Here is a 24,072-nt window from a genome sequence, read left to right on the forward strand (position 1 = left end):
ATGTTTCAGTCCTCGCTGATGTTGGACATGGCTAATATCCTGTTGGACCAGTACTGTTTCCCAGAAAACTTGGTTGGGATGAAAGAGGCCAGCGGGCAGGTCAATCAGAGCGGCGACATTCTGCGAGTGACCGACCCCCAAACCCTGGCCGCAATGCTGACCTCGGGTGTGCAGGGAGCTCTGAACGACCCCCGGCTAGTGGTCTCGTATGAACCCGGCACCTCTGCCCCTGAACCAATCGACCTGCCCCTCCCGAGCCGCGAGATGCTCATTGCCTTGGTCCGAGATTCTATCCAATTTAAAATTTTGGACAATAACGTTGGTTACTTGAGACTTGACCACATCATTGAAGAGGACATCGTCAAAGTGGTTGGCCCGATTCTAGTAGACACGGTTTGGAAATACATGGTCGCCACCAACGCCATGATCCTGGACCTCCGCTACAGCGCCAGCGGGAAGGTCTCCGGTATACCTTTCATTGTATCTTACTTCTGCGAGGCAAACCCTGCGATTCACGTCGAGTCCATCTACGATCGCCCGTCCAACGCCACAAAGGAGATCTGGACCCTGCCCGCTCTGCTGGGTGAACGCTACGGCAAGAACAAGGACGTCCTGGTGCTAGTTAGCAGGAACACCCATGGCGCGGCGGAGGACGTGGCCTACATCCTGAAACACTTGGACCGCGGACTCCTGGTCGGGGAGCAGACAGCCGGAGGCTCCCTCGAGGTCCAAAAGTTCCGCATTGGTCCGTCTGACTACTTCATCACCGTTCCCGTCTCCAGGTCGATCAGCCCCATCACCGGCCAGAGTTGGGAGGTGAACGGCGTGTTCCCCTGTGTTGCGGTGGATGCTGAGCTCGCCCTCGAGAAAGCGACCTCCATACTGGCCGTGAGGAAGGAGCTGCCCCGTGTCATCCGGAAGGTGACTGAGCTGTTGTACGCGTACTATGCCTTCGTGGACCATGTGCCTTCTCTGGCCAGCCGGCTTGCCCGGGTCGCTGGCTCGGCCGTGAATTCAGAGCAAATCCTGGCGGAAAAACTTAACTATGAGTTACAGGCCATCTCTGCAGACCCCCGCCTGGTGGTCAGTGTCAGTTCGGGACCCCCGGTCACCACAGACCAGACTCCACCTGAGGAACTCCCAGACGATGTCAGTTACCTCCAGCAGGTCGTATCCGCCGTGTTTCAAGTGGACATTTTACCGGGCAACACTGGCTACTTGAGATTCGATATGTTCCCCACCGAGTCGGCGCTGATGAAACTGAGACCCTACATAGTTGAGAGGGTTTGGGGGGCAATTCATGACACTGCCAATTTAATTCTAGATCTCAGGTACAATGTGGGTGGCACGTCGGCCGCTGTGCCGGTGTTCCTGTCCTACTTCCAAGACCCAAGCCCACCCGTTCGCTTGTACACCGTCTATAACCGGCTGAACAATTCCACCAGAGAATTCGTCACTCTTTCTGGTTTGGATGGGAGCTCCTATGGATCGAGGAAGGGCGTGTATGTGCTCACTAGTCACCGCACCGCCACGGCGGCCGAGGAGCTGGCCTACCTGATGCAGTCGCTGTATAGAGCCACCGTGATCGGGGAGATCACATCCGGCATCCTTCTCCACTGGCGATCTTTCCACATCGAAAACACCAACTTGTCGGTTACTATTCCCTTCATCAACTTCATGGATAACACCGGGGAGAGCTGGCTGGGCGGCGGAGTGGTGCCCGACTCCATTGTGTTGGCGGAAGAGGCGCTGGATAAGGCGAGGGATGTTATGGAGTTCCACGCTGAAGTCTCTCGGCTGGTGGAACACACTGGGGCTCTCCTGAATGCCCACTATGCCATCCCAGAGGCGGCCACCAAGGTCAGCTCCCTGCTCCGTTCAAAGTGGCTGGGTGGTTTATACCGCTCTGTTGTAGACTACGAGTCGCTGACTGCTCAGCTCACCTCGGATCTGAAGGAGGCCTCTGGCGACCACCGGTTTCACGTTTTCTACAGCGAGAGCGCGCCTAAAGTCCCGGAGGAACAGGTGGGTAGAGTACCAACCCCGGAGGAACTCGACCATATCATCCAAGCCCTTTTCAAAATGGAAGTATTACCAAATAACATTGGGTACCTCCGTTTCGACATGATGACCGACGCAAAAACCATCAATGTTATTGTTCCACAGTTACTAGACCAGGTGTGGAACAAATTGGTCGATACGGACGTCTTGGTCCTTGATATGAGATACAACGTCGGTGGATATTCAACTGTCATTCCTGTTTTATGCTCTTATTTCTTCGACGCCGAACCCGCCCGTCATCTTTACTCTGTGTTCAACCGCTCCTCCTCGTCCACTTTGGAAATATGGACGCTGCCAAAAGTTCGTGGACGAAGGTATGGCCCCGATAAAGATGTCTACATCCTCACCAGTCACATCACGGGCTCCGCCGCAGAGGCGTTCGCCCGGGCGATGAAAGATATGAACAGGGCAACGGTGATCGGGGAGCCAACCATTGGAGGTGCATTGTCGGTCGCCATATACAGGATAGACAACAGCAACCTCTATGTATCCATCCGGAATCTAGTCGCCTTGAGCGCCGTCACCGGGAAGGTTTGGAGCGTCTGTGGCTCTGAGCCGCATGTTATGGTCCAGGCTAATGAAGCCATGGGCGTGGCGCTTGGCATCATCGAGCTTCGGGCCAATGTGCCTGGGATTGTACGAACAGCCGCAAAGTTGGTGGATGACAATTACGCGTTTGCTGAAACCGGCGCCAAGGTAGCTGGGCAGGTCGCAGACTTGGTTCAAGACGGGAGGTACAATGCCATTAATTCTGAGATGGAGCTGGCCCAGAAATTATCAGAGGACCTGCAGAAACTCTCTGGTGATAAACATATCAAGGTCGCGCATATCCCCGAAAATCTAAAGGACCGTATCCCCAGCGTGGTTCCCATGCCGGTAAGTTTACAGAAAATACGTTTATAGGAACGGATGTCGTTGCCCTATAAGGCGCTGGCCAGGCCGCATTTTGAGTATTGAAGGATGAAGGGACACCTCATTTAAACTTGCCGAATAGTGAAAGGCATGGATAGAGTGGATGTGGAGAGGATGTTTCCACTAGTGGGAGAGTCTAGGACCAGACTTCATACCCTCAGAATTAAATAACGTTCCTTTAGGATGGAGGTGAGGAGGATTCTCTTCAGTGAGATGGTGGTGAATCCGTGGAAATCATTGTCACAATAGGCTGTGGAGGCTACGCCAATTGATCAGTTTTTAAGGCAGAGATTGATAGATTCTTGATTAGTACGGGTGTCAGGGGTGATGGGGAGAAGGCTGGAGAATTGGGTTAAGAGGGAAAGATAGATTAGATGTGACCGAATGGCGTAGTAGACTTGATGAGCCGAATGGCGCATTTCTGCTCCTATCACCTATGAACGTTCTAATCCGAAATAAAACACAGTTCAATTTCAGGACATTGAACAAGCAATCTATTAACTCCTGCCATGTGCTTTTCCTAGATCCCACCTCCGGATATGTTAGAAGACTTAATTAAATTTGCCTTCCAAACGAAAGTGTTTGACAATGCCGTCGGCTACCTCCGGTTCGACATGTTCGCTGACATTGACTTGATCACCCAAGTGTCAGATCTAATGGAGAAGCATATATGGAGTAAACTGGCACACACCGTTGCACTGATTGTGGATCTCAGGTAATTAATGTACGGTGCGATGTTGATTATCCGTTCATAGTGACGCTAATTAGTATTACTTTCAATCTATTTCCCAAACTATAAAACATGCGCAAATCTCGCCCTGCTTCGTGTGTCAACACGGAGTCGGGCCCTTCCACCCACCGAGGTCGCGCCAGCTATCAAATACACAATTACAGCAATCCTACATTCTTCCTATGTTATTCTCCCCACATTCACAAATTCTACCACTCACCGAGAAACTGGAGGCAATTTACAGTGACCAAGTAACCAACCAACGATCACTGCGTGGATCAGTGCTGAGATCATCTTCATCCGTTGGCGATGCCAGGTATTCAAAATTAGGGGCACGGCAAATAGACAAAACGTTGTACAGGGGTGTGACATGTGTAATCAATTGCTGGGTGCCCAAAATACTTCAAACTAATCAAATTTGTTGAAAATAAGATAAACTGGCTCTTCGGCCGCGCCGAGTCCGCGTCGACCAGCGATTATGCCGCACAGTAGCACTAGGGACAATGTTACACTTTTTACTGAGGCCAATTAACCTACAAACCTGTATGTCTCTGGAATGTGGTAGGAAACCGGAACACCCGGGGAAACCCCACGCGGCCAAGGGGAGAGCGTACAAACTCCGTACAGACAACACTCAGTGGTCAGGGTCAAACCCGGGTCTCTGGCGCTGCAAAAGGCACCGCCCCTGTGGAGGGCACGACGATCTTCTCCAGACTGAAGAAAAAGTCTCGACTCGGAGCATCGTCTGTCTATTGCCTCCACAGACGCGACCAGACCCGCTGAGTTCCTCCAGCACTTTCTGTTTTGCTCAAGATTCCAGCCCCTGTGTCAATGTGTTTCTTGTGTCGATCAAATGTCGGCTTTAGATTTCCTCGAGCATCTCGTTAATGTCTGGTGTACCCAAGTTGTGTTCCAAGTCAACCTGGTAGGATTAACACTGGACTAGTTAAGTACGTCCCTCAAAGAGATAACATGCAGATCTCTCTGCGTAGTATGAGTTTATGGCTCAGTCATGGACATAGCAAAAGGATTTGAGTATAGGAGCAGGGAGGTTCTACTGCACTTGTACAGGGCCTTGGTGAGACCGCATCTGGAGTATTGTGTACAGTTTTGGTCTCCTAATCTGAGGAAAGGCATTCTTGCTATAGAGGGAGTACAGAGAAGGTTCACCCGACTGATTCCTGGGATGGTGGGACTTTCAATGAAGAAAGACTGGATAAACTCGGCTTGTACTCGCTAGAATTAAAAAAATTGAGGGGGGATCTTATAGAAACTTACAAAATTCTTAAGGGGTTGGACAGGCTAGATGCAGGAAGATTGTTCCCGATGTTGGGGAAGTCCAGAACAAGGGGTCACAGTTGAAGGATAAGGGGGAAGTCTTTTAGGACCGAGATGAGGAAAACATTTTTCACAAAAAGAGTGGTGAATCTGTGGAATTCTCTGCCACAGAAGGTAGTTGGGGCCAGTTCATTGGCTATATTTAAGAGGGGGTTAGATGTGGCCCTTGTGGATAAAGGGATGGGGGGGGGGGGGGTATGGAGAGAAAATAGGTACAGGATACTGAGTTGGATGATCAGCCATGATCATATTGAATGGCGGTGCAGGCTCGAAGGGCCTACTCCTGCACCTGTTTTCTATGTTTCTATGTTTCTATTACTCAGTTACACGCGACGCTCCTCTATGAACATGGTTCGCATGCTGAAACCCTGCAAACAACGACCATCTAGCTAAGATTCATTCCAATACCCCAACAGCACATTGAATTATCTACTGTTTAAGAAGGAACTGCAGATTCTGGAACATTTTGTCTACATTGAAATACTCACCACGTTGTTGTCTTTGTTTTGTAAACCAACATCTGCAGTTCCCTGTATTCACATTAGGTGTGCTATGTTGGTCGACAGCTAACGATATGGCATCTACCAGGGAACCCCAGCAATGGCTGACATAAGTAGGGACACTCAATTAATAGAACGTATTATTAGCCCTGATATTCAGCTTCAATCATTATATGGAAACTGGACAATAACTACATAGCAATGGCCGATCGAGGGGAATCGTCCCAGGGCTCCGGTTGACGTAGGATTGCGAAGTATTTGTCCGTCCAAACCGGCTAACTTGGCCAAGAAGGGTCTCGACTCGAAAAGGCACCCATTCCTTCTATCCAGAGATGCTGCCTGTCCCGTTAAATTACTCCAGCGTTTTTGTGTCTAACTTGGTTGAAAGCTTTCCTGTTGGCTGGCTGTAATTAACCAATTGGGTTTGGGTCGGTTTCCATCTTTCCTCGGTTAGGCACAATGAATATCTTTTGATATTAATTTGGATTGTCTAAGGTTGGCTAATATGGGGAGCGAGAAATAGCAATGCCGCTTGTGGGCACTAGATGGCGATGGTGAGATGGGGATGGTTTAAAACGTAAAGAGATTCTCACCGACTGTGCTGTACATGAAGTTTGTTTAAGAAGGAACTGTAGATGCTGGAAAATCGAAGGTAGACAAAAATGCTGGAGATACTCAGCGGCTGCAGCAGCATATATGGAGCGAAGGAAATAGGCAACGTTTCGGGTCGAGACCCTTCTTCAGATGATGTAAGGGTGGAGGGAGGAGGGCGAGAGAAGAAAGGAAGAGGCGGAGACAGTGGACTGTGGGAGAGCTGGGAAGGGGAGGAGAAAACAGGGACTACCTGAAATTAGTGAAGTCAATGTTCATACCGCTGGGGAGTAAACTACCCAAGCGAGATATGAGGTGCTGCTCCTCCAATTTACGGTGGGCCTCACCCTGGCCATGGAGGAGGCCCAGGGCAGAAAGGTCGGATTCGGAATGGGAGGGGGAGTTGAAGTGCTGAGCCACCGGGAGATCAGGTTGGTTATTGTGAACCGAGTGGAGGTTTTGGGCGAAACGATCGCCAAGCCTACGCTTGGTCTCACCGATGTAGAGCAGCTGACACCTAGAGCAGCGGATGCAATAGATGAGGTTGGAGGTGGTGCAGGTGAACTTCTGCCGAACCTAGAACGACTGCTTGGGTCCTTGAATGGAGTCAAGGGGGGGGGGGGGGAGGTAAAGCGACAAGTGTAGCATTTTCTGCGGTTGCAAGGGAAAGTGCCAGGAGAAGGGGTGGTTTGGGTGGGAAGGGGCGAATAGACAAGGGAGTTACGGAGGGAGCGGTCTCTGCGGAAGGCAGACAGGGGAGGAGATGGGAAGATATGGCCAGTGGTGGGATTCCGTTGGAGGTGACTAAAATGTCGGAGGATTATGTCGGAGGCTGTACATGAATGTGGGTTTATATGTACCATCCCAGTATTTGCTACATATTTTGTAAGCAGCGTGCATCGCCTTGATCGGGCAGGTGCTGGAGGGAACTGAAATGACATTCAGTGTATGGATAGGCACACAATGCTAGAGTAACTCAGCGGGTCGGGCAGCATCTCTGGAGTAAAGGAGTGGATGACGTTTCGGGTCGAAACCTTTCTTCAGACTGAGGGTCTCGACTCGAAACGTCACCTACTCCTTTTCTCCGGAGATGCTGCCTGACCCGCTGAGTTACTCCAGCATTTTGTGTCTATCAGTGTAAATCAGTATTTGCAGTCCCATCCGACACATTCAGTATATGGCGCCTGGACAATCAAATGTAGAGCTGATTGTAATAAACCTCACTTCATTGTAGATTTTCTAGGTTTTGTCACACCGATTTAAATATTTCAGATTTCCAAACCGGACAAAATTACCTTATTGAAAGCTGATAATTTCCTGTTAATGTTTAGGAGTTAGACGGATGGTTGGGGATAGGGAAATATTTCCATGAATTCAGTCCTGAATCCCGAAGTGGCATTTTTTTTCTATTGTAAAGATAAATCCAGAAGTTTGATGAACAAGATAGTGTTATCAAATTTTAGCAAGAGAACTTAGCATGAGCGTGGATAATGTTTCGGTCTGTCTGTATAAATGACATGAAGAACCCAGTTTGCTTCAATGTGCTATTACACCGGATTTCACCAGTCCCGGTTCATCTCCTTTGTGCAACTTTCGTAATTACGAGATTGCGTGTTAAAGGCAAACCAGCGACTTGTTAGTTGTGCTGTCTTGAGATATGAAAACTAAATAGGATTTTTTAAACTATTTCCATTTGATCGTGGAGTCATAGACCTGCACGCACGGGAACAGTCCCTTCGGCCCTACTCGTCCATGCCGACCAAGTTGTCGAACTAGGCTAGGTGTACTTACTGTGCCTATCTCTGGCCAGTCTAGCTTTATGCTTTTCCGATCCATGTAGCCGTTTAAGTGTCCTTTAAATGTCTTGATTGTACCGGCCTTGTTCCACATGAGCAGTACCTTCTGCATGAAATAATAGCCTTCAGATCCCCTTAAAAGGTCAATGGGGAGGGGAGTTAAAGTGGTTCGCAACCGGGAGACCAGGTAGAGCTTTGGCGTAGTGTGCGAGTGTTCGGCAAAACGGTGGTCGAGTCTACACTTGGTCCCGCTGTACAGGAGACCACATTGTAAATACCGGGTGCAGTAGATGGGGTTAGAGGAGATACACAGGAACCTCTGTCTCACCTGGTAGGACTGCTGGGGTCCCTGGATGGAGGTGAGAGATGAGGTACAGGGGCAGGTGTTGCATCTCCTGTGGTTACAGGGAAAAGTACCTGGGGAGAGCTTGGGATGCCATGAGAGGAACCAAAGAGTTGCCGGAGGAAACGGTGTGAAGATAAGGTATGCTCCACCATGGGACCGAGGACAGAGGGGCGCCAGGTTTGTAGTCAATCATTTAACACACCGCACAATTGATTCTTCATGGGGGTGAATTAAAGAGAGCTTTGCATGTATGTAACGCAAGTAACAAACTTACGACCACGTTAGGGTGGTGTGTATAAATCAGACAACAACCCAATTCTTTGTTTATGGTGTTTAAAGTAAATATGAATCTTGCTTAATTTAATCATGACCCCCACCCCCCTATTGCCCCCCCCCCCCCCCCCCCCCCCCCCCCCCCCTATACTGCAGCAATGCGTTGTTGCTTACACATGCAAATAATGCACAACCTTATGGGTGTCCCAGGTACAACGGTGGAGGATCCGCCTCATCCATTCCAGCACTCTGCTCCTATTTCTTTGACGGTGGGGACCCCGTGCTCCTGGATACCGTGTACAATAGACCTGCCGACACAACCTCCAAAATATGGACCATTCCATGGATGTCCGGTGAGTATATAAAAGGCAGCAAATGTTTCAATGTTCGATCTCGACCACATCCCTCATCATTACAGTTCAGTTTAGTTTAGAGACACAGCGCGGAAAGAGGCCGTTCGGCCCACCGAGCCCGGACCGAACAGCGATCCCCGCGTACAAACAATATCCTACACTAGGGATATATATTTCAATTAATACCAAGCCAATGAACCTACAAACCTGTACGTCTTTGGAGTGTGGGAGGAAACCGAGGTTCTCGGCTAAACCCACGCGGTCACAGGGAGAACGTACAAACTCCGTATAGACAGCACCCGCAGTCAGGATCGAACCAGTGTCTCTGGCGTTGTAACTCTATCGCTGCGCCACCGTGCAGCCCTACAGTGCTGTTAATTTTTTATGTTTGTTTTTTTTTGTCAAGGGGAGAGTTATGGATCTAAACGGGAGCTGATTCTCCTCACCAGCAACGTCACCTCGGGAGCAGCCGAGCAATTCGTCTTCGTTATGAAGACGCTGGGAAGGGCACGCGTCGTAGGCGAAGTGACGAGCGGCGTTTGTCACCCTCCGCAAACCTACCATGTAGACGGCACCGACCTTTACCTGACCATGCCGACCCTCAGGTCGTCCAGTACGGATGGGAGATCCTTGGAGGGAGTCGGCGTCGTGCCTCACATCGAGGTACTCGCTGCCACCGCGCTGGAGACAGCCAAGGAGATACTCAAGAGTACCTTGCACGGTCGTTCCTAATTCACTCCTCTTTAGAATCAACGTCTATAGTTACGTTGCTGGGTGCGTTTTCTGAATAGATTTACTAGTATTGGGATCATAGTGTAAAAAGACAACGTTGCGTTTTCTGACTAGTTGCGATCAGAAGGTGAAAAGGCAGCGTTGAGATTAGAATCACACTTTAGATGTGATGGTCCTGTCGTTTCGCACCTGATGTCGTCCACGGTAAATGAATGAGTCACTAGTGACTATCTAATGTGTGCGTCTCGATAGGGGGATCTCTCTAGGACATTTTGGCACCATTGGTTGCCCTCATTTAGTTTGCCTTGTGCGCACTTGGTTGAGATGATTATTTTTCTGTTATTTGAGATAATTGTTTTTAGGTCAATCATTAGACATAACGAACTGCAGATGCTGCTTTATAAAAGAGGACAGAAAGCGTTGGAGTAACTCAGTGGGATGGGCAGCATCTATGGAGGACATGCGTCTGTATCCTTCTTCAAGAAGAGTCCCGAACCAAAACGTCGCCTGGTCATGTCCTCCTGAGATCAAGATTCAAGATTCAAGAGAGTTTATTGTCATGTGTCCCTGATAGGACAATGAAATTCTTGCTTTGCTTCAGCACAACAGAATATAGTAGGCATTGACTACAAAACAGATCAGTGTGTCCATATACCATTATATAAATATACACACACATGAATAAATAAACTGATAAAGTGCAAATAACAGATAATGAATGGGCTATTAATGTTCAGAGTTTTGTCCGAGCCAAGTTTGGAAGGAAGGTCAGAGCCGATTATGCTACCAGACCCACTAGTTACTCCAGCATTACTCCAGCAAAAAAAGGACACCAAGTGCCGGAGTTACCAGTGGGTCTGGCCACATCACGGGAGGACATGGATCGACGACGTTTTGGGTCGCGACCCTTCTTCAGACCCATCTATGCTCTCCAGGGATGCTGGCTCCAGGGATACTCCAGGGGTGCTAGAGTTACTCCAGCACTTTGTGTCTTTTTTTTAGACTACACACTATTTGTTTCTTATAGTTTGTATGATTGTTCCAACTTCCATTGTCTGGATTATAGAGCGATGCTTCCGAGAATGTGGCAATTACACCAGTGGCACTCCGCAAACGCTTTAAATTAAGAAGAATATGCAGAATGTTTACGGGAAGCATCGCTCTGCGAAGAATGTCGCATAAGCAGTAATCACAATTTCTTTTGTTCCTCTCAATACAAAATCGATATTTTCAAATATTCACGGTTGATTGTATTCTTAATATATAGTTATAAATCAGTTAAAAAAAACAGTTATAAATCGAGATCCCAGCATCTACAGTTTCTTGTGTTTCCATGTATCTAGCAACTTAGTATTTAACAATGTAAAACACATTTTAGATCAATATCTAATGAAAACGACAGTGTACCCTTCACACAAAATCGTTCTAATAACCTTAAATTAAAGCAATTGATAAAATGTTGGTACAATGTATCCCATTGTGGGATGTGTTGGAGAACTCCCTACGGTCTGCTGAAAGTTGCATCGCACTGTTTCATGGAAAACAGGTGAAATTACATTTGGTTTGGGAACGATTAAATCCAGTGGTAGTCTGACATTACACTGCATCTGGTACCAACTGAAACTGACAATGTCTCGACCCCCGGGAATGAAAACTGACGCCTCGAGTCTTCACTGTGGCATAGAGTGAACAAGTCATTTGTAACTAAAGATTGCTATTTTCAGATCCTTGCACGTGACTGTGCTTAAGTGAAGCGGTATTTTTTCCAGGAAGAATCTAAAATAAAATCTTTAATGTTTTACTGTTTTTCAAAACGATGTGTAAAATTGGGATTTTTTTTTAGAAGGTCAGTAAGACACGTTAGTTATGTTCTCGGTGAGTGTAATATCAAAAGGTTTCTTTGTTTTTGATTTTGAAGAGAATGGATAGTCTAATTTAACATCCAATTGGCGTTTATTAAATGCTGGAACAGGCCCAAAGGGCCGAGTGGACCTCTCCTGCCATAATTCGTATGATCGGATGTGATTGATAGACGCTGCTCATGTGTTTAGCCCTATGATTCCTGCTCCATCGCATTTGATATCATGAAAACAAAGCTGTAATTCTGCTGTGTCGGAAGGAACTGCAGATGCTGGTTTACACCGAAGATAGACATACAATGCTGGAGTAGCTCAGCATCTCTGAATAGAAGGAATGGGTGATGTTTCGGAGGAGAGGGAGACTATTGTTTCTGGATAGACCTCTCAGTAATTATCACTTAAATTAAAATCGCGCCACAAATTACCACACAAAATAATATATAACCGTGAGACCTGTGACAAACTAAAGGCAGATCACAACAGGATCACCTAAAACCTGGAATGCCGGGGACAATAAATCGTATTCTGAAATAGTCGCTGAAACTTCAATGCCGCAATTCGTTCAACCCTGTGAACATTCAGGGGGTATAAAGGCAAATAAAACAATCTTAATTCAGTATGGGTATCCTAATATCGAATCCAGAAAGAGTATATAAGGAACCAATGAAGGAGACTACTCGGACTTTCATTGCTTATCTTAATAATTGAACTTGTTTGCAGGGCTAATACCGTAAAAAAACCCTCGCCGTTTGGTATGTTTGACAGATATAGTCTAGTATTGGATGAATGTATGGACTGGTCTCGTCCGCCTGTCCCACCACGGATGCCTTCATCGTACATTCGCACCCTGGACACTCCTTCTTTCTTCTCCCTTCTCCCATCGGGTATAGGAGTATGAAAAAGCGCTCCTCCAGATTCAGGGACACTTTCTTCCCAGCTGTTATCAGGAGACTGAACTATCCAACCAACAACTAGAGAGCAGAACTGTGCTACTCTCCACCTCATTGGAGACCCTTGGACTACCTTTGATCGGACTTTATCTTGCACTAAACGTTACTCACGTTATTCACCTTATCATGTATCTGTACACTGTGGATGGTTCGATTGTAATCATGCATTGTCTTTCCGCTGACTCCGTATCATAAGTCAACCAAATAGATAACAGACCTGTACCAGCAAACGCAAACATTTAGTTTTACTCGACGATACAGAACAGTGCATGAACTGGACTATGTTCGAGAGTAAACAGGTCGTGTTTATCATGTTATTTAAAAGCAATCATGACAGATATTCAAACCGATGAATAGTTGGGTGTGGCCACTCCGTTTTGTGCTTCAGTAAGTTCACACCCTACAACACAAGAATCTAAATATGTATCGTGGCAAATAAAATGAGGGGGGCCGGTACAGATATTGTGCAAAATTAATTCTCCAAACTGAAATAATTATACATTGAATGTCGCTTTATCAACGGCATAACCAATTACTGTTTCTCTAAGTTAACAAAAATCCAAAAAGCAGAAACCTATAACCACAGATGTTCCATGCGGTATACATTTAATCCATTGCCAAATCAAACCAATTATCCTACAGCTTTGATAACATTGGCACCTTTTTGTAATTAATGTATTTTATTAGCCTAAATAAATTCAAATGTTGCGGATTTTTAATATTTAAGACTGTTTCTCCCGACTATTGTAACACTGTTCCAAGCCTGGGAGACCAGTTCACCCTCAAATGAAGTGACTCCAGTTTCTTAAGGAAGGCACCCCCTGGTACCTTCTGATCAGACTGCCGGCGAGCCCATAAAATTCCTTCAGTTTTAATTCACACCTCAATTGTGAGATGTCATGTGTCGCGATAGATGGTGGCGCTCTCTAAAAAATTCATTACATATCGGGCATGTCAACTTGTCTTCCCTCCTTCTCTTGTTCAAGAAGTCAGTTGCGTATTCCTTTTTATGATGCGATCTCATGTGAAACACCAGGTCCGAGGTCATCCGAAAGGATGCGTTGCATTTGGCGCACCAGTTCTGGGCTGAAACCCCAAAGGACGTGTAGGACGGTGGAAGGAGAGTCAGCGAGGACGTGGATTGGAGTTGTACGCCGACCGGTTTAGGCCACATGTCAGTGCTGTATAAACGTGGGCTGTTGTTTGTAACACCTGCGTGCGGTATGTGAGAATTGCCCAGATCAGTCCTGAGAGACTTGGAGCCCAGCAGATTGGCGGGGCCCGGGAGGTGACTAGTGGCGATTGAATCGGATAAATCCCCCGAGCTTTCGGCAGCGGCATGCAGTGCATGAGCAAGAAGCAGAGGCGCCCCTTCCCCGCTTCGTCTGCTCGGCTGACAGAACGCACTCTTCTGATCCTCTCTGGCACCAGATGGCAAAACCGAAGAGAAGGCGCTCCCAGTGGAGCTGAGCACCAGCTCTGTCCTTGCCTTCCTGATCAAATCAGGGGCTCGGTCTTTAACATTTCCCTCTGATTTGGCAGCTTCGGCCCTTTCACGCGGTCGACGGACCTCGGTGAATGCGCTAGTTTTATGTTCAGACGAATCCCTCTTCAATAGAAACTTGTCCGAATTAAGTTTCCAAACGGAAACCGCGAAAGCCGGGAAAACACTTGGTTCGTCTTTAGAAACGCCGCTCTGCACGCACACCAGGTTATTTGTTTTCTCCAACAAGACGGTGTTCCTGCTTTTGTTCTCATCTGTACCATCCTGTTTCCGCTTGCTGGGATGTTTCTCGGAGGAAGGTCGCCCCTCGTCCTGCGCCGCTGATTTCTTCTTGGAGTGCTCCAGATCATGGGCTATCCTGTGGAAGTTGGTCACTCTGGTCTTCTCTCTCACCTCTACGCTCCTGGGAGTCTCCTTCCAAAGGCTATCATGACCAAACCCCAGGGCCCGAAAATCTCGCCAGAGATAATCCTTCCTCTTCGCGCATAAGAATCGAACATGGGCCAGATATGGATTTTCATACTTCAGTTCCTGATCACAGTCCGCGCATCTGAAGGCTACCGCAAACAATAAAATATAATTAATATCTCGTTCTCGTTGCAGCAATATTCATTTACCGGAGACGTAAAATGGTGCATCTATATTCGCCTTTTAAACCCCACTAACCATGCTAAAGCATTTCACGGCTAATTTTGAAGTGTCGGCATCGTTGTAACGTGAGACTCTGCACAAGACAATATTCCACTAATAGCAATGGGGAAATGGACAGACTCTGGTACATTTTTGTAATGTTAGCTAATGAATAGACATCACTCCTCCAGGAAGAACACTTTTCTTAAAAAAATATACAATGACAATTTTAGTGTTAATGGTGAGCTCAGATCCAAAAGCTCCTTGAAAACTGCACTAGATTCTTACTCCGCTTGGAGTGAACTGTGGCAAACTCTCGGTCTTAGGGCTGAAACGACCAAATGAATTCAATAGAATCTGAGATTTTTTGTTTCGATAGCTATTCTTCAATGTTACTGTTAAAGGCAATATGTTCTATCAAAACCGGTGGCGGTGGTTGTATGTTCGGGTGGTAGATTTGAGATCCAAACATTTATAACACTGGGGCTTATTTTTTAACTATAGCATAACTGAATATTCCATATAATGCACAAATGGATACACAGTGCTGGAGTAACTCATCGGGTCTGCATCTCAGGAGAACGTGGATGGGTGACATTTCGTGTCTGAAGAAGGGTCTCGACCGGAACCTCACCTAGCGAATGGTATGTTAGCATTCATAGCAAAAGGATTTGAGTATAGGAGCAGGGAGGTTCTACTGCAGTTGTACAGGGTCTTGGTGAGACCACACCTGGAGTATTGCGTACAGTTTTGGTCTCCTAATCTGAGGAAAGACATTCTTGCCATAGAGGGAGTACAGAGAAGGTTCACCAGACTGATTCCTGGAATGTCAGGACTTTCATATGAAGAAAGACTGGATAGACTCGGCTTGTACTCGCTAGAATTTAGAAGATTGAGGGGGGATCTTATAGAAACTTACAAAATTCTTAAGGGGTTGGACAGACTCGATGCAGGAAGATTGTTCCCGATGTTGGGGAAGTCCAGAACAAGGGGTCACAGTTTAAGGATAAGGGGGAAATCTTTTAGGACCGAGATGAGGAAAACATTTTTCACACAGAGAGTGGTGAATCTCTGGAATTCTCTGCCACAGAAGGTAGTTGAAGCCGGTTCATTGGCTATATTTAAGAGGGAGTTAGATGTGGCCCTTGTGGCTAAAGGGAGAGAAGGCAGGTACATGATACTGAGTTGGATGATCAGCCATGATCATATTGAATGGCGGTGCAGGCTCGAAGGGCCGAATGGCCTACTCCTGCACCTATTTTCTATGTTTCTATGTTTCTATCCATGTGACCCATCCTGCAGAGTTACTCCAGTACTTTATGTACTTTGTTTTGCTGTTTGGCACCTAATTACAATAGCAATTTAATTTTTTTTTAAACATTACACAGTGGGGATGGTAATACAGACAGTCAAGCGCGATTTCACTATGAGCTAAACGGGATGTGCACGAGCTGCCAACTCTTGCACACATTGCAACGCGCATTAATAATAAGGATACGGCGCATTTCAAGTGGAACTTAAATGATATGTTGTAGACACCAGGCTATCCAGGAGCACCGTGTGTGCTGCGAGGTGGGAGAGAGTAGATCACTTATAATCAATTACATTTAAAATCAATGCCTCTTCAGGTCATAGAATTATAGAGCGTGGAAACAGGCCCTTCGTTCCAACTTACCCACGCCGACAAACATGTCCCATTTACACTAGTCCCAACTATCTGCGTTTGCCCCATCTCCCTCTAGACCTACCCTATTGATGCGCCTGTCCAAATTTTCTTAAAAGTTGTCATGATTGTACCTGACTCAACTGCCTCCTCCGGCAGCTCGTTCTATATACCCACCACCCTCCTCGGATGGTCAGATTTTTCGCGAGCACCCTCGGGTTTAACAATGTTATCCAAGCATACTCATTTATGAATGAGAAGTCTCATTACATAAAACGAATACTAAAGATGAAAATATATGGAAACACCTTGAAATATGGCGAGGTGTTGCCCAATTACGGTTTAACCTAATGACGCGGGCAAGAGAACGTCTGTTGGTGACACGTCTCCTCTAACCTTCCTACCCATGGACTTCATCCCAAAGGTCAGGCCATCTAACACTACAGGAACGCGATATTTTTTAAATAAATCTCAGATCAGGTGTGTAGAGAGTAACTGCAGATGCTGGTTTAAACCTAAATTAGACACAAAAAGCTGGAGTAACTCAGCGGGAAGGCAGCATCTCTGGATAGAAGAAATGGGTGACGTTTCGAGTCGAGACCCTTCTTCAGACTGTGTCTATTCTCAGATGAGGTGATGGACATGCTGGGTATCGATTACGGGCGGTTTAATTTCGCTTTTTGCATTTTGTGCATATATTCTTTGACCAATTAGTGCTATATTATGCAGGAAGGAACTGCAGATGCTGGTTTACACTGGAGATGGACCCAACATGCTGGAGTAACTCAGCGGGACAGGCAGCGTCTCTGGATAGAAGTTTTCAGACAGTGAGTCAAGGAAAAGGGAAACGAGAGATATGGAAGGGTAAGGTGTGAAAACGAGACATGAAAGGGGATGAAAATCAGGAAAATGTAGAATAGATCTTTGTTATCGTGGGGAAGTTGACAACGATGCTTACAAAGTATAATTTCGTCAGGAGCACAGTCAGACTGATCGGAAAATTAGGATGGGGGGGGGATGTAGAGAGAGGGAAACAAGGGTTACTTGAAGTAAGAAAAGTCAATATTCATGAAGGAACTGCAGATGCTGGTTTAAACCAAAGGTAGACACAAAATGCTGGAGTAACCTATCGGGACTGGCAGTATCTCTGGAGAGACAATAGACAATAAGTGCAGGAGTAGGCCAATTGGCCCTTCGAGCCAGCACCGCCATTCAATGTGATCACGGCTGATCATCCCCAATCAGTACCCCGTTCCTGCCTTCTCCCCATATCCCCTGACTCTGCTATTTTTAAGAGCCCTATCATAGCTCTCTCTTGAAAGCATCTAGAGAACCTGCCTCCACCACCCTCTGAGGCAGAGAATTCCACAGACTCACCACTCTCTGTGAGAAAAAGTGTTTCCTCGTCTCCGTTCTAAATGGCTTACTCCTTATTCTTAAACTGTGGCCCCTGGTTCTGGACTCCCCCAACATCGAGTGAAACCCATTCCTCTCTCCAGAGATGTTGCCTGGCCCGCTGAGTTACTCCAGCATTTTATGTCTATCTGAAGCCAATATTCAAACCACTTTATATACTATTTTGTGATAAATCAACTTATTTTGGGGCTTCTCAGAACTCAAACATGTTTAAGGCAGTGGCGGTACACTGCGTTGCATTTTCTTTCATTTTTGGCTACTGGTGTCCAAAAGTTTAGGGTGGTGTCAAAGTTACTCACTATTCGAGCCAGTGCGGGGTGTGATGTCGGTGAAGCCGAGGAGCGTGGACAGCTCCTGGTCGTACCACACGAAGAGTTCCTCATCCCTCCCGATTCTCCGCGTGGAGCGATAGTACAGTTGGCCGTTCTTCAAGTAAGCCTCCAAGTTTTGTTCCTTGTTATTGCTGGCCGCTTGTACCAGTCGCAACCAAGACAATCCATCCGTCGAGCTATTCAACGCAGTCGCATCCACCTGCACAAAATATATATTTTAAATTTAACTTGAATAAAGGGTTGGAGTCTGTGGAGACTTCAGATTTTTTACGACGCAAATTTCATGCTGCTGTGAAATTAATTCAAATTTGATTCTTAATTGTTTCCGACACCTCCAATATGCAATCCAATCTTCAATGGATATCCATTATAATTATTGCTTTTCTTTTAAAAAAAATGATTTGATCTTATCAATTTCAAATAAATAATTTTTAAATCTTACTTTTTGGAAGAAATGTTAATTCGCCTAGGTGGGTTGTGGTTTGACGATTCTTCACGTGTCGTAATCAATGAGCTCGCAAATGGAAACGTTTAAGACTACTATGGTCGAGGGTGAGAGGGTTCTTACCCGAAACACGTAGGGCACACTTCTCCGGTCTGAAGATTTCAAGGCAATGAAAGCGATAGTGTCGTAAAATGTGCTCTGGAGGATGCAGGGGCCGAAGACTGCGTCTTCAGGGACCTCCCGGGTAATGTGCACACTTGTTAATATGTCAGTGAAGTGGTGATGCAGAAACCTGTTGTCACCTGCCCATAATCCCTTAGAAAACGGGAAATATTCCATAATTCACCTGCGATATACAAGATAAAATAGGTTAATTCCTCGGATTTCGCGGTACAAGTGAAATTATCCATTAGAGTTGTTTATGTGGGTGAAAGTTTGGTAAGATCCATCATACACTTGTTCGCATCGAACTATTAATTAGAACGAGGATCTAATCCAAAGGCCACATCCATGCGTTTTATTATGCAACTAATTTTACGACAAATCAGTACCGTTATTACAATCTGCAAAAGGGCAGGAGGGTACATATTTTAGTCTCGACCCAGAAACAAATTTATACAATCATTCAAGCTATGGCAGGTTAACTCCGAGTTTCCCAGAAATATATCAATATCATATTTCCAATCAATAACGCGTGTTGGGTTGCCGCGATTTTTAATGCATCCAGATTTAATTTATTCTCTTCCTAACTCCCACCAATCGTCACTCAGAAATGTAACCTTATGTGAATCGTGGCTGCAAAATTACTTTAAAATGTGTTCAAATTGTGGGCTACTGAATTTGAACAAAAAAATGTAATGACATATAAAATTGAATCAAGTCTTGTGCAAATCATCCCGTGTGATTACGATGTATCCAAATATAAAGCAATATTTTAAATAGAGGCGAAGACTAAATTATGTGCACGCTTGTTGAATCTTCTTAAAATTAAAAATATGTTAATTTCAGGAATTGGGATTAGAGAAACGTCAGCGTTTGATTGTTTCAACGCTACGTTGACAAGGTAAATGCTAAATGCAATTGAAAATACATTATTTAGTCGCGCAAGAATGTTAAGCATCTTGCATCCTGTAAAACAAAACGCTCGTTGCATTTATTGCACCACGTTGTACTTCAGATAATGTATGCCTGTGGAAAGAGGGGGCCCAATGCCGAGCAAACATAATAAAGTTATCAATCATTTTCATTCTTGTTACTGTAATTGCAGACGATATGATTTTACCTAATCTTCCTTGGAATTGCGACTATTACGCTCATCAGGCGAGGCGATGTTGATAATTTGTGACAATTCTGAGCGACCCTTTTATTATGTGGAACGATTTCTAGATTTTTTTTAATCATCACTATTGTATTGGAGCCGAGACCTAAATTAAATGCGTAAACTAATGAACTGAGAGATCGTACTGGATGGATACATCCATAGCATTCGTCAAAGCGAGTGGCATAGTTTAGCGAAGATATAATAGATATATAAAATATAACATAAAACGAAGAGCGTATATCATCCCGAGCGTATAATTATTTTTATCGGGATTGCTACGCCGTCTTGGTCTTCGCTTCAGTCAGAAAGCTAACCGACTGTGCTGTTAACGTTCTTCACTTCTGACTGCCAACAGTACAACAGTACAAAGCAGGTCTATTCAATTCGGATCGCACCTCTGTTCTCGCTGCTCAGTGTGAAAAAAATCTCCTCGGCTCTCACTGAGCGTAGTGACACTTGGAAGCATGATACCGTATTTTACTGTTCATTCAACCCTCTCCTTTCCTCCCAGCGTGCCTTTTATTTCACAATACCAAGTGACACGCGTGCAAAATCAATTTGACACGAAGATGCAAGCATCAACATAATTGTTTTCAGTGTACATCCGAGGATACTTCAGACTGTTGGAAGCAATCTAAATATAAATATTTCCCACTCAATAGCCGCTGTTTTCAAAGCCAAATTTAGGGATGAGAACTTATTGCTAAGTTATTAGGCTGCTTTCAGCATTTAAGCCGTGTTAGTGGTTGGCACTGTTTGGTGCCTCTTCGCCGTGATCTGATTGAAACTGGCAAAGCGACTGGTCTAAACGCTGACAAAAGTCGAAGCGATCTGGGTGAATGCGTTTCTCTCTCCCTCTTTCTTTCCCCCCCCCCCCCCCCCCCCCCCCTCTCTCTCTCTCTCTCTCTCTCTTTCTCGTCCATTGTGTTTGAGAGGAAAGTCAAGGGATTGTTCATTTGATGCATATCAGCTCAGTGAGACTGATCCCCATTGTCTGTCCATCTGCCTGCCTGTTAGTTCCGGCCTTTCTTTTCCACCATCACCAGTAATGATCATGTTTAGAATCAACGGCGATCATTAGTTACCGCTCGGATTGTTTGGAATGATTTAAATATAGATATTTAAAAATATTTGTAAACAGCAGTTGCGTTTTATGAATTGATATTCAAGCAATGTAGCTCTTAATCGTGGCGGAATAATCGCGATTTAACCATATCAAACTCTACATTATTAGAATGGTCGCTGGTCTATTAAATATATTTGATTAAATAAACAAGCCAGCGATTAAAAGAAGCATCTAAACATTTTGATAGTTTGCTATCCTCAACATTATTTAGTTTAATCTTAGATTCAACCCTTTAAAACATGACTGTTGATCAGAACGGAAAGGTTCATCAGAATAATTCAGCCATGTACAGTGATATAAGATACTTAAAGACAGTAGCAATCCACAGACAGACACAAGCCTACTTTTCATTTACCAATGCCAGTCGATGGTTCTTTGGAATCGATTCTTCAATTTCCCCTTCAGGTACAAGCTTCTTTGGTCGCAGCGATTTCTATTGATTCCTGAAAGTGAGAGTGACGCTGGTGTGCGCTGCGTTGAAATGACAGTTTGCTCCGCTGTAAAAGACACTTTCCTTTGCAAGATCATTTGTTCAGTGAAGCGTGCCAAGCAATCCCTGGGCTCTTCCGCTTGCATGCACCCTCAATTGGCACTTTCATTGGTGGTTTATGTGGAGCAACCCTATTAATGAAAGCATGGTAACCAACAATTGCAGTGCATTAAAGCAATATTTGATAGCTTTATGCACAATATTTTCTGTAATACATGGAATCTGTTTACATGTCATTTACAACGACTGAATATGATAATATCTATTTGGGTCGCTTAAAGCACCCGATGGAAGGTCAGATGTTAAATGTTACATATTTATGGCAAATCCTTGTCTTGAGCTAAATATTATGATGCTCCAAACGATGGTAGCGATTACGAGTCAGGAATAATAACTTTATCTTAGTTGATTCATTTGAGGACGAAGAAACGAAGCGCGTAGAGCGTTTTGCTGCACAACGTGCATGAAAAGTAACATTTGAAATTAGTCCGAAATAATCGTGATCCTATACAGATTCATATCTTCCGATTTTCTTCGCTTAGTAAAATATGTTTTCTGAACATTTAAGTTATATTATTGTTTTCGACAACTCAATTTAAAATCTATTGGTCAGTGAAAGATAGAAGTTTTATTTATATCATTGGTTTTAGTGGGTGATCATCGGACAAAGCTGAATTCAATTTTACAACATGCGTTTTGAGAAGCGATAAACAGCTTAGGAGTCTGTTGTGCATTTTTAACAAGTGATGTTGCTGGGATCATTCACGAGCATTTCCTTCTGTACTAATATATTTTTTTAAATAGCGGATTGTTGCATTGATAAAAGCGTTCATTTAATGCTCATCGTAAAATGCTGGGGCTGTTTGACATTCACAAGAATTTTCTATCCAGGAGATTTAATAAGAACATTCGTTGAACAAGATACAACTCCACGTAACGCACTAATCACATTGGGAAACACCACCACTTGTTTGAGGGAAACGTTACATTTTAAAATTGCTTTAAAATTATTTATTGCAACAATTATCGTCCAAACAAGCTCAGGGCGAATTTAAGTTCCCGAAATCGGTTACATTTCTCATCGCGTTTATGTGTAATGTAGTAGGCTAATTCTGTCAAAATCGCACAATCTGGTGAAGCTGTCGTATCAATTAAAGGGACATTTTTCCTATCAACATTTTATGTAATCGGGCACGCCAGAAACTCTCACCTTCAACCTTTCGTGATGATTTACAAAATACAATAGATTATCTTTCAACTCACCTGAAATCAAGATGTCACAGTGAACATTTTTAATCGACTGTTAAACTATTCACTGCAGGTAATGTCTATCATTCGTTAAAATGTTACTTAAAGTGATTTTTAATGCAATAGGCCATTAGGATAAACTACATTCTTGGTTCTTTCTTTCCAAGAATCGATCATTTAATTTTGCATTAAAAACTAATTTGATTGCATTTAATTGGTACATACTCGAAATAGCTACTCCGCGACAAACAGCTCTGGTCGACTGTCTACCTCGTTCCATATAATAATCGACTGCGACATGCTTATGTAAAAAGCTTCCATAATGGCCACATATCTTGTCACAATCAAAAATGCCTGCAGTTCAAAGAGCAACATCACTTTTGAAAGATGTCGTTCCAAATAAAGGCCTGACAGAAAATTCCTATGAACATTTTGACATCTGAAATAACCAGCCCTTTTGATTAATGTTTATGGGGTGGTTGTATGGCGATGATGAATATATACTCCATCTGACCGACAATGCAATTCTATAAGGTGTGTAGGAAAGAACTGCAGATGCTGGTTTAAATCGAAGGTAGGCACAAAATGCTGGAGTAACTCAGCGGGATAGGCAGTATCTCTGCAGAGAAGGAATGTGTGACATTTCGGGTCGAGACCCTTCTTCAGTCTGAAGAAGGGAGACACAAAATGCTGGAGTAACTATGTCTGAAGAAGGGTCTCGACCCGAAACGTCACCCATTCCTTCTCTCCAGAGACGCTGCCTGTCCCGCTGAGTTACTCCAACGTGTTGCGTCTAGTCCAATTGTATAAGTTGCGTTACATTTAAAAGCGAAATACGGAAAATTGTTCACAATGGCGCTTAAAAAATTAACACGTTGGCAACGGCAAAGTAAATAGGATCTTCTATGGGATTGGAATTTCAATGCACTGATCATAAAATGACCGTTACAGACACATCGAAAGAACTGAATACTTCTAAACAAAATACTACCAGTTTGAAGTTCAGTCTCTCAATTCACTAAAATAGACACAAAAAGCTGGAGTAACTAAGCGGGTCAGAGCTGATTTTCAATCTCGTGCGCAAGTGTGAATTTATGTACACATTTCATAACCGCCTTGTCCTTCAGCAAGATCGCTGATATGATTTTGTTTGTTATTACGACGAATTGGATGGATCTGTAGTGTTTTAACATATTCATAGAATGATCACAAAACACACAATTTGCGTTTCAAAGTAAAGATATGCCGAATGTCCATTCTGGCAATTATCCTGGATAATATAACTAACAGTTGTTCATTTATATTACGATGTAAATTCTGATCAGTTTCTTCTAAATTAAAATGACAGAGTAATTCGCGCTGCAACATTCAAACTATTCAGGAATCCGTTATGCCTGATAATTTACCAATTTACTTGTGGTTGAAAATGCTGAAAGTTTGATTTAGGTTATCCCAT

The 24,072-nt window shown here is 44.6% G+C and overlaps 2 protein-coding genes across 5 annotated transcripts; one reads left to right on the plus strand and one right to left on the minus strand.

Moving 5' to 3' along the window:
• Positions 1-10,172, plus strand: rbp3 (retinol binding protein 3). 2 transcript variants are annotated; one of them, XR_004410027.1, is made up of 5 exons: positions 1-2,937; positions 3,498-3,688; positions 8,758-8,900; positions 9,307-9,715; positions 9,760-10,172. XR_004410027.1 is itself a non-coding variant. In XM_033012718.1 (4 exons), the coding sequence occupies exons 1-4, from the start codon at positions 1-3 to the stop codon at positions 9,630-9,632; spliced, it is 3,597 nt and encodes a 1,198-aa protein (XP_032868609.1). In that variant the 3' UTR covers positions 9,633-10,172. The 2 variants fall into 2 exon arrangements, 1 of the variants encoding a protein (XP_032868609.1); XM_033012718.1 differs by having other exon boundaries at positions 9,307-10,172.
• A 2,553-nt stretch (positions 10,173-12,725) lies between these two features.
• znf488 (zinc finger protein 488) lies at positions 12,726-22,987 on the minus strand. Of its 3 annotated transcripts, XM_033012609.1 has the most exons (5): positions 22,632-22,987; positions 21,234-21,321; positions 18,555-18,777; positions 17,954-18,185; positions 12,726-14,502 (listed from the first exon to the last, which is right to left on the minus strand). In XM_033012609.1, exons 3-5 carry the CDS (start codon positions 18,768-18,770, stop codon positions 13,325-13,327), a joined length of 1,626 nt encoding a protein of 541 aa, XP_032868500.1. In that variant the 5' UTR covers positions 18,771-18,777; positions 21,234-21,321; positions 22,632-22,987; the 3' UTR covers positions 12,726-13,324. The 3 variants fall into 3 exon arrangements, with proteins under 3 accessions (XP_032868500.1, XP_032868499.1, XP_032868501.1); XM_033012608.1 differs by lacking the exon at positions 22,632-22,987 and having other exon boundaries at positions 21,234-21,420; XM_033012610.1 differs by lacking the exons at positions 21,234-21,321; positions 22,632-22,987 and adding an exon at positions 20,148-20,535.
• Positions 22,988-24,072: the final 1,085 nt, after the last annotated feature.

Source organism: Amblyraja radiata, chromosome 37 (assembly GCF_010909765.2).
Source record: "Amblyraja radiata isolate CabotCenter1 chromosome 37, sAmbRad1.1.pri, whole genome shotgun sequence".
NCBI classification, from domain to species: Eukaryota; Metazoa; Chordata; class Chondrichthyes; order Rajiformes; family Rajidae; genus Amblyraja; species Amblyraja radiata.

Excerpts from the sequence above, each read along its gene's own strand:
- rbp3 (XM_033012718.1), top strand. The coding sequence starts at position 1 with ATGTTTCAGTCCTCGCTGATGTTGGACATGGCTAATATCCTGTTGGAC. Across the intron at positions 3,689-8,757 it reads GCACTGATTGTGGATCTCAG|GTACAACGGTGGAGGATCCG; the intron begins GTAATTAATGTA and ends TGGGTGTCCCAG. Across the intron at positions 8,901-9,306 it reads GACCATTCCATGGATGTCCG|GGGAGAGTTATGGATCTAAA; the intron begins GTGAGTATATAA and ends TTTTTTGTCAAG.
- znf488 (XM_033012609.1), bottom strand. The coding sequence starts at position 18,770 with ATGGAATATTTCCCGTTTTCTAAGGGATTATGGGCAGGTGACAACAGG. Across the intron at positions 18,186-18,554 it reads GTGTGCCCTACGTGTTTCGG|GTGGATGCGACTGCGTTGAA; the intron begins GTAAGAACCCTC and ends TATTTTGTGCAG. Across the intron at positions 14,503-17,953 it reads ACCCCGCACTGGCTCGAATA|CCTTCAGATGCGCGGACTGT; the intron begins GTGAGTAACTTT and ends TGTTTGCGGTAG.